This window comes from Sturnira hondurensis, unplaced genomic scaffold, assembly GCF_014824575.4.
Source record: "Sturnira hondurensis isolate 20B ecotype Veracruz unplaced genomic scaffold, ASM1482457v3 Scaffold0021143, whole genome shotgun sequence".
Classification (NCBI taxonomy): Eukaryota; Metazoa; Chordata; class Mammalia; order Chiroptera; family Phyllostomidae; genus Sturnira; species Sturnira hondurensis.
Genome location: NW_028093774.1, coordinates 15,515,751 through 15,526,458, shown reverse-complemented (window position 1 = coordinate 15,526,458; position 10,708 = coordinate 15,515,751). Strand labels below are relative to the sequence as shown.

At 35.8% G+C, this 10,708-nt stretch overlaps 1 protein-coding gene across 1 annotated transcript in view; it reads right to left on the bottom strand.

Moving 5' to 3' along the window:
- Positions 1 to 255: 255 nt before the first annotated feature.
- GTF2A1 (general transcription factor IIA subunit 1) overlaps positions 256 to 10,708 on the bottom strand; it is a 46,070-nt gene continuing 35,617 nt past the window's right edge. Inside the window, exon 9 of the mRNA XM_037031151.1 lies at positions 256 to 4,657. Within this exon, the coding sequence (XP_036887046.1) occupies positions 4,550 to 4,657 (108 nt within the window). The 3' untranslated portion in view covers positions 256 to 4,549. The remainder of the gene's footprint in view (positions 4,658 to 10,708) is intronic.

Here is a 10,708-nt window from a genome sequence, read left to right as displayed (position 1 = left end):
AATACAGACCTCAGAAATCCAATTCTCCTATTATGCAATTATTTACAAACTGAACTAAAAGACTTAGCTAAACAGAGAAATTAAAAAGCAAGTATATTCTCAAAAATTTTTATCCTAAGTTATCTATTCTTTGGAGTAGAAATACTCATTTAATACAATATGTCAATTATATCAGTTCTAGTTTCATTTTGTTGGTGTGAATTTTGCCCAACTTAAATTCCTGTGTGCCTGGGCAATACTACTATTTCTTTTAAAAAAGCTATTAAGAATTCCTAATATGGTTCAATAATTCAGACTGATATCCCACCCTACTTAATTTTAAAGTACAGAGTATAATGATACCCCCTTCTGTTTTTGACAAATGAAACTTATTCTCATTAATAGTATATAGCGTTTTCCTTTCTAAACTGCATACTTTTGTTCAGTTATCTATATAGCAATGTTATATACTACTAGTAAGCAAAGCAAGCAACGTTACTTTTTTTAAATAACATCTTTAATTAAAGTTTTTGCAAAGGTAAAATATTAAACTTAAAATAGGTCTTAGTACATCAAAATACTAAGTTCTCTAATTGTATTCCAAGATGGTCTTTAAAACATAATATTCCGTATATCACAGAAGAGCGATTTTGATCTGCAATTGTACAGAATGAATTATACAAACATAATAAATATATTTACGCCCTTACACATAACAGTATGTACAACAGCAGTTGACAATAGTAGCTCAGAACAGTGAAAAGGATCAGTTCCACCCCCAATTTGTAGCCCTGGCAATTAAGGACCCTTGACTGAAAGAGTTACTTACTAACAGTAGTAACTAACTCAATTAGCTCTCCCGTTAAAAAAACAAGGAAAGAAACGCTTCTCTTGTTCCTCAAAATAAACAAAAATATTAACTTTGATGTGTTCTTCCTTAAGCCATAAAAAATGGAAAATTTAGACTAAGATTTAAGAGGGAAATACAAACTTCAGAATAATTTCCATAGCATAATAGATTAAAATGCAAAACGTTTTAACATAAACCCATGAAGAAATATATAAAGTAACTATTTCTAACCAATGAACCCCAAATCTGAAAGAGCTGATTCAGACAGACAGGTGGAAGACAGACAAAGGAAATAAAATGAAAATGTACAAAGATGGAGCAATAAAATATAACATTGCACAAAATCTCAAAAATGTTCAAGATGAAATAATCCGAAAAAAATAGGAATTTTCTAAGTGGAAGAAAATGGAGAAAACTATGTCTGTTTTCCTGCACAAGGCATATTTATATTTACCTTCTGAAAAAGAATGGTGACATTATTGCTATAAGGTAATTAAAAATTGCTCTTAGACAATTCTTTTCATTCCTCCACAAAAAAGCAAAACCAAATCCTTGATTTTCACTATAGCAAAAGAAAATCTTTATACAAAAGCTATTATATTTTCATGTTCCTGATGTCTAAAACCAGAATCTATTAGAATATGCTCTTCAAAAACACATTTTAATCACTATACACACGGCTCAAATATTGATGTATTCCCAGAAGAAAAACATCAAGGTGGCTTTGATTTTAAGATAGGCAACAATATAAACGTGATATTATGATGGCATTTAATTAACAGAAAGAAACATGAACATTTAAAAAATATAAAAGCCCAATACAAAGATCCCCCTCATATAACAGACATTTTACTCTAGAAACTAATTGCACATTAAGAGTTGTTTCGGCCAAACGTGGCTCTCCACAGAAATTAATCGTGCTCTCAGGCATTCATATGGTCTGATTATCCCAACGACCACCAAAAAAAGAGTAAATATACTGAAAGGCACACATTTCCACACTTGATATGTCAAGTAATTCTGTGTAAATTTCCCTCAGCACTGTTGATTAACATTAACTTTCTTTTTAACAAAAGGTGCCATCACCATCTGTGCAAATTTAAACAAATCCTCTTCTGAAACCTTTACCTATTTTCATAAAACCAAGTCTGAACTATTTCCCCTCTTTGAATAAACATTTTCATTTTAAAATTCCGAAGTGGGAATCCCTGCCTTTTCAAAGGAATGACATGTTTACAAAATCTAAAGAAATGGTTTGTTAAATACATTAAAAGCATGATTAAGAATTCAAGTTCAATAAAAGATAAGCACGTGGCATTCTTATAGCAAGCCACCATAATAAAACTAAAACATGCTATCTGGTTAACAAGGAACACAAATGCAGTAATATGTAAGAGCACAATTTGGTACGCAGTGTTGTTCGGACTGGCTTTCAGAATATTCACAGGTAAAAGAAAAGCATTTACCAAGTATACCGTAACTAATATGCAATACACAGGTGCAAATACAAATAGTTATTTCCTGCTTCAAAATGACCCTTGTGAATCCTTCTGAAAGCAGTGGCTTTTCAGGTTTGAAAATAACATTATAAAAATAGGCCAGTATACAATTCTACTATGAATACGAATGTTTGTCTACATAGAGGGCCCAAACATGAGCTGAGTATATGATAATAATACACAGTTCAGTAGCCTAGGAACTACTAGGTAGCCGAAAGGTTTCAATCAACACCGCAGCACTGCTGCACTTTTATAGGTAGTTCAGGTCGTCGACTCTTCATTGGGCAAATATGCGCCTATCAACTGCACTGAAGGACAACCAACAACAGGACGTCTGTGATTCCGCCCCGCCCTTCTCCCAGCCTCAATAAACAACAACAAAACCCTGTGTGTGCTTCGAGAGTAGTGGGGTAAAAAAATGAACCTCCCTTCTGAAAAACTAAATGAACATAAAAAAAAAACCGTATCACCAGTTATGGCATCTAAACAAAACCTAACTACTAGCATGCTAGAAACCACCAGACACCAAAGTTCAGAACAGAAGTTAAAGGGACCACGCTGGTATGTGGGCTGAGAAGTAGGCAAAAGAAAACACAAAAAGCCTTTTTGAGAAGTTTTAAGATTTGTTAAAAAAAAAGAAAAAACAATATATAATAAGCTCACAGTTTTTCTTTGCAATGTACTTTAAAGTGTTTCTATGTTACTTCTGGAAACACAAAGACAAATAAAAGGAAGACAAAAATGGAAGACTTAAAAAATTGATATACAAAAGTAACTTAAACACGTGAACTTTGTCAATATAAACCACAAAGAATCCGCCGTAAAAACACAGAGGTGAAGACAAGTGTCCCTACAGTTCTCCCAGGCAACTAGTTCGCACTGAACACAGAACTGCCATGTCGTACTTCAGAGCCCCTTAGAGGATACAGAGCTATGCATTCTTAATATACATACTAGGTTTCTATTATTTTAATATAAGTCAAATTTATATGCTTTCTTCCCGATGTGCAAACTGGAGCCCACGTCGACACTATCAATGGCCTGGAAGGGCCACCAAACGAGAGGTAAATAGGTACTTTTAGTGGCCCACCCCCTCCAACCCCAAAACTGCCTCTCAAATTACAAAGTTGCATTTTTAAAAATTTGTTCAATTAAAATAATAGTCTTAAAATTCTTTACTAGTAAACACAAGAAACTTTTATAATTACTAAATTGTTTAATAAAAATCCAGGTCCTCACCACCTGCCCAACACTTCAGTCAATGCACAGAACGTTATCTTAATGTTTGTTTAGCTTAAAGACTAAACACATATAAGCATACACTTCAGCCCAACAGGAGAAAACCTTCATCTACTCATGTGTATATAATTTCAGCTAGATGATAACTCTGTGAAATACAACCATATTCCTAATGAGCCACTTTGGGGTTTCTTTTAAAGGTATAGGACTAAAAGAAACAATTATAAATTTTCTGTAAGGAAACTGAAGGTGTCATTTTAATTCTGCTCAACTGACAAGACCCAAGTTTAATGAGTATGAAAATCTAATTAAAATTAAGCGTCCATTCCTGGGTCAAATTTTGTCTCCAAATTGTGACCACTGATTACTTCCCTTAATTCTTAAATAGATGTTTCATAAAGCAGGAAAGAAAAGAGGTATATTTTACTTAGGCAGAATAGCAAATAAAAATATTTAATACCTATTATAAGAGATCTAAATTGTTTCCTTACACAAGTGAATTAAAATTCAACACCATAATTCTTATCCTTTTGTAAAAAGCTCACACGCAATTTTTACCAAATATAACCACATACAATAAGCAGTTTCATTTCCATATATCAAAAGGGGAAATTTCTTCAGTTCATTCTAACAAGTATTTTCTGATTAAAACCAAGTTGAAGGAAGGAATATAGACAAGGCTTTACATGCTAATTAGCGGTGGCAGGTACCTGTATTTAAAATGGACAATTAATGGTTTTCCTACACAAAACCCCAAGCCCCCCTCCCCAACAAACCCAGGTGCTACAGTTCCATGGCTTGCCAGTTAGAAGTAGTGTCTAGGTTGTCAAGGTCTCTTTGTTCCAGTAGCTTTGCTTCTACTGCACTTTTTCTGACATGCAGAAGTTAAGTTTTGGTTGGAGTATGTCCCAAGTTTCAAACTGTTCATTTTAATTTTTTAAAGTTTCTTTTGTTTTATTTATAAAAGAAAAGAACCAACTCTTCACCATTCTGCATCTCCAATGGCTTTGGAAAATATATAATCTCTTCCATTAAGATTCATAATGCCATCCTTTAGATGAAATTTCCACTTGTTTTTACTTCTGTGTATCTAAATAAACAAAAAAAGAGTATGAGATAGAATCAAAAGACACAAAGGAAATAATGAAAACCCACTCACACCAACTCTGTCATACATTTCTGCATTTGCCGACTTGACTTTCTAATTTCTGTTGCTGACACTATTGCAGACGCCCCCCAATCGCTTTGTGCCCCCTCCTCCCAGCCCTTACTCCCCATTCCTTCAGGCCATCAGCACACTCTTCTGTGTTCCCAAGTTATACACATACAAGTTCTTTGGCTATCCTATTATCTTCTTTCATCCAGCATCCCCTTCCAAACCCTCTGACAGTTGTTATTCTATTTCATCAACACTGTCCCAAAAGGTAAGATTTCCTTCCTTTTCACAGCCACATAGTATTCCATTGTGTAAATGTACCACTGGTTTTTTTTTAGATGAGTACCACTCATGTACTGATGAACACTTGGGCTGTTTCTAGATCTTGGCTATTGTAAATAACGCTGCTACACACATAGTGCGCATATTCTTTCAAATTGGTGTTTCAGGATTCTGAGGATGTATTCTCAGAAGTGGGGTCACTGGGTCAAAATGCAGCTTCATTTCTTAATTTTTTGAGGAAACTCCACACTGTTTTCCACGGTGGCTGTGCCAGTCTGCACTCCCACCAACGATGCATTTAAGTTACCTTTTCTCCACATCCACGCCAGCACTTACTTTTTAAAAATCATCTCCCATGGATATGTCTATTGATTTTAGAGAGGGAGGGAGAGGGTAAAGGAGGGAGAAACATCTATTAGTTGCCTCCACTACATACCTGTGCCCTGACCAGGGATTAACCCCCTAACCTAGGAATGTGCCCTGACCAGGAAACAAACTGGCAACCTTTTGGTGTACATGATGACAATCCAAATAACTAAGCTGTTGTTTGTTGATTTATTGACGGTAGCCATTTGGCAGGTGTGAAGTGATATATCTCACTATAGTTTTAATCTGCATCTCTCTAATCATTAGTGATGTTGAGAATTCTTTAATATATCTTTTGGCCAGCTGTATTTTCCTATTTGGAAAAGTGTCTATTCAGGTCCTTTGCCCATTTTCTAATTGGACTGTTTGCCTTCCAGGCGTTAAGTTCATATAGCAGGTTCCTTTTTCATTTTGTCGATGGTTTCTTTTCCTGTGCAAAAGCTTTTTAGTTTGATATTGTCCTATTTATTTTCTCCTTTGTCTCCCTTGCCCTAGGAGACATATCAGAAAAAATATTGCTCCCAGAGATGTCTGAGATTTTACTATTTTCCTCCAGGATTTTTATGGTTTCACAACTTACATTTAAGTCTTTCATCCATTTTGAGTTTATTCTTGGTATAGTGTAAGTTGGTGGTTTCATTTTTTTTCTCTTGCATGTATCTGCCCAATTGTAAGTTTACTGAATATACTACCTTTACCCCATTGTTACGTTCTTGCCTCCTCTGTCAAATATTAATTTATCATATAGGCATGGGTTTATTTCCGGGCTCTCTGCTCTATTCCAGTTATCTATATACCTGTTCTCATGCCAGTACCAGGCTGTTTTGATTACAGTGGCCTTGAAGTAACATTTGGTATCAGGTGTTGTGAACCACCAACTTTGTTCTTCTTTTTCAAGACTGCTAAGGATACTTGTGGTCTTTTTGTGTCCACATACACTGTTGGACTATTTGTTCTATATCTGTCCTATTAAAATACCAACACGTCATTGATATTTTACTAGGAATTGTGTTGAATCTACACACTGCCTTCAGTAGTATGGACGCTTTCATGATGTTAAGTTTTTCCAATCCATGAACACGGTATACACTTTCACTCATTTTTATCTCCCCCAACTTCTTTCTTCAATGTTCTATAGTTTTCTGAGTATGTCTTTTACACTTCTTTGACTTAATCTATTTGTAGTTACCTTCCTTTATGCTGCAATAGTAAATCAGAGTTTTCTCTGAGAGTTCACTGTCAGTGTTCATAAATTTTTTAAAGTATATTTTATTGATCACAGTATTACAGTTGTCCCAATTTGTCTCTCCTTTTTTCCCTCTGCCCTGCACCCCCACCAGCATTTCCCCAACCCCTTACTTCCTGTCCATGGGACATACATACAAGTTCTCTGGCTTCTCCATTTCCTATACTATTCTTAATCTCTCCCTATTTTGTGCCTACCAGTTATGCTTCTTATTCCCTTTACCATTTTACTCCAATCTCTCCACACCCCCGCCCTGCTGATAATCGTCTACGTAACACCTATTTCTGCGATTCTGTTCCTGTTCTAGTTGTTTGCTTAGTTTGTTTTTGGGTTTAGTTGTTGGCAGTTGTGAGACTGTCATCACTTTAATGTTCATAGTTTTTATCTTTTTCTTAGATAAGTCCCTTTAACATTTCATGTAAGAGGAGCCTGGTGATGATAAACTCCTTTAACTTGACCTTATCTGGAAAGCACTTTACCTGCCCTTCCATTCTAAATGATAGCTCTGCTGGATAGAGTCATCTTGAATATAGGTCCTTGCCTTTCATGCCTTTAAATACTTCTTTCCAGCCCCTTCTTGCCTGTAAGGTTTTTTTTTTTTTTTTCCTAGAAATCAGATGATAGTCATATGGGAACTCTTTTGCAAATAACTGTCTCCTTTCCTCTTGCTGCTTTTAATAAAATCATAATGTGCCTTAGTGTATGTTTCCTTGGGTCCAACTTCTTCGGGTCTCTCTTGAGCTTCCTGGACTTCCTTGAAGTCTTATATCCTTTGCCAGATTGGGGAAGTTTTCCTTCATTACTTGTTGAAATAAGTTTTCGATTTCTTGCTTTTCCTCTTCTCCTGGTACCCCTGTAATTCGGATGTTGGAACATTTAAAGTTCTCCCAGAGGTTCCTAAGCCTCTCCTCATTTTTTTTAAATTCCTGTTTCTTCATTCTGTTCTGGTTGAATGGTTTCTCCTTCTGCTCCAAATTGTCTATTTGAGTCCCTGTTTTCTTCCTGTCACAGTTGGTTCCCTGTATATTTTTTCTTTATTTCACTTTTCAGAGCCTTCACTTCTTCCTCTATTTTGTGAGCATCCTGATTACAAGTGTTTCGAACTCTGCACTTGATAGGCTATTTATCTCTTCACTGCTTAATTTTTCTGAAATTTTGATCTGTCCTTTCATTTGGGCCACATTTCTTTGTCTTGATGCTCCTGTTACATTGTAAGGGGCAAAGCCATAGATACTCACCAGGGAGAAGCAACCCACATTGCTGCGTTGTGGCACTGTGTGGGGGGGAGGAGTCAGAGAGGAAACAGTGTCCTCTCAGCTGGCTTCTAGTTACTCCCCCTGCTATCCACAAGTAAACTGGGTCCTCTGGTTCCAATTCCTGGGTGTGTGGGTTTGTGTACATTCTAGGACCCTGTGGGTCTCTCCAATGAACTCTCCTGTGAGGCTGGGAGTTTCTCTCGCTGCCATAACCTCCACAGATTTTTACAGCCAGAGGTTTTGAAGCTTTAATTTCCCACACTGCAACTCTGGGTTGTGTGGTCTGTCTTGCTCCCTAGTTGTCCTTCCCAGTCTGCCAGCTACCACCATGCCACGCAGCCTCTCTGCTCCGGCTGCTTGTCTTCACCCCTCCTACAGGTCTGGATGAATGTTTCTTCCTTAACTCCTTGGTTGTCAGACTTCCACACAGTTCGATGCTCTGGCAGTTCTGGTTGTTTTGGGTTTTAAATTGGTGGTTGTCCCTCTTCTGGTTGTGTGAGGAGGCAAAGTATAACCATCTACACCTCCATCTTGACAGAAGTCTCTCTTTTTCTTTTTAGCTAAGATATAACTAAGAATGTTACACTGACATGTTAATGTTAATGTGTAACATTAATGTAATATAACATTAACGGATTCTACCTTAGTTAACATACATGTAATGCAATGTTATATTAGTGTAATATAAATAGTGTAATGTTACATTGACATGTAACATTCTATTAGTTTCAGGTATACAACAAACATGATTCGGTATTTTTATATCCTGAGAAATAATCACAATAAGTCTAGTTAACATTCATCACCAGTTACAACTTTTTTCTTGTGATGAGAACTTTTAAGATCTACTGTTAGCAACTTTCAAACATACATCATAATACTGACTTCAGTCATTATGTTGTACATTAATATCCTTTGACTTATAACTCCAAGTTTGTATCTTTAACCACCTTCACCCATCCCCCACCACTCGCCTCTGGCAATCATCAACCTGTCCTCCATACTATGAGTTTGTTTTAGATGCCACGTGAGACCAATGGTGTTTGTCTCTTACTTCAGTTAGCACAATACCCTCAAAGCCCATCCATGTGGTCACAAATGGCAAGATTTTATTCTTTTTAGGCTGAATAATATTTCATTTAATATATAGGGTCCAGAAGAAGTAAGGCTTGTTTGAGTGTGGTTAGTAGGGTAATACTATGGGTGTAATAATTTATAGTTTTAATCCGAACATTTCACCTAGAATGTCATATGGTGTGCTTAGGTATAATATTGTTATGTTACAAAATTACATGCTTATAATTTTGTAATAAAGAGTTTATACTAAAAAGGTGCCATTTTTGTACTGGACCCTGTATATCACTACTGTGTGTGTGTGTAAAATAACACAATTTCTTTATCCATTCATGCAAAAATGGACACTTAGGTTGCTTCCTTGACTATCATAAATAATGCTGCAGTGAACATGGAATCCTACATCCTTTCCAGTGTTTCATTTCCTCCATAAGTGAAATTGTGCAATATATGTGGTAGCTCTATTTTTAACTTTCTGAGGAACCTCCATACTGTTTACTGTAGTTGTTGTACCAACACACAGTCCTACCAACCATGCACAAGGGTTCCCTTTCCTCCACATCCTAACACGTTACTTCATTTAATTTGGTAGTAGCTATTCTAACACGTAATATTACTGAAGTAATGCTCACTGTGGTTTTGATTTGTATTCCCCTGATGATTAGTCATGTTGAACAGTTTTTTGTGTATAGGTTGGCCACTTGTATTTTATCTTCTTTGAAAATCTGCCTATTCAGATCTTCTGCCCATTTCAAAAATCAGACTTTGTTTTTTGCTATTGAACTGTATGAGTTCTTTATATATTTTGGATATTAATCCCTTATTGGATATATGATTTTTAAATATTTCTTCCATTCAATAGGTTGCCTTGTCATTTTGTTGGTTTCCTTCACTGTGCAGCAGCTTTTTAGTTTGAAATAGTCCTAACTTGATTATTTTTGCTTTTGTGTCTTTGCTTCTGATGTCAAATAAAAAAGAAATCCAGACCAGTGTTCAAGAGCTTACCACCTACGTGTTCTTCTAGGAATTCCACAGCCTCAGGCCTTAACAGTCAAGACTTGCATTCATTTGGAGCTGATTTTTGTGCATGGTGTGACAGTGGTCCAGTTTTACCAATGCCATTTATTGAAGAAATTGTTGTTTACCCATTGGGTATCCTTGGCTCTTTTGTCCTACCATATATGCATGGGATTATTTCTGGGCTGTCTTTTCCGTTCTATGTGTCTGTTTATGTGGAAATACCATACAGTTTTGATTACTGTAACTGTGTAACATGGTTTAAAATCAGGGAGTGTTATGAGGGCAGCTTTGTGGTCCTTTCTCAGATTGTTTTGGCTGAAAGGTATTTTGTGGTTCACACAAATTTCAGGTTTGTTTTTTCTATATGTATGAAAAATGTTACTGAAATTTTGATAGGGAGTGCACTGAACAGTGCGGTCATATTAATGATATTAATTTTCCCAATCCATAAGCATAAAATATCTTTCCATTTATTTGTGTCTTCTTCAATTTTTTTCACAAAGTCTTTATAGGTTTTAGTGTACAGGTCTTTGATCTCCTTTGTTGAATTTATTCCTTGGTATTTTATTCTTTTTGATGCAGTTATATATGGGATTGTTTTCCCAATTCTTTATAATAGTTCATTATTAATGTATAAAAATGTGACCAATTTTTAGTTTTGATTTTGTGTCCTGCAACTTCACTAAATTCATGGTTCTAACAGTATTATGTGGAGTTTTTAGGGTATTATACACATGTCAT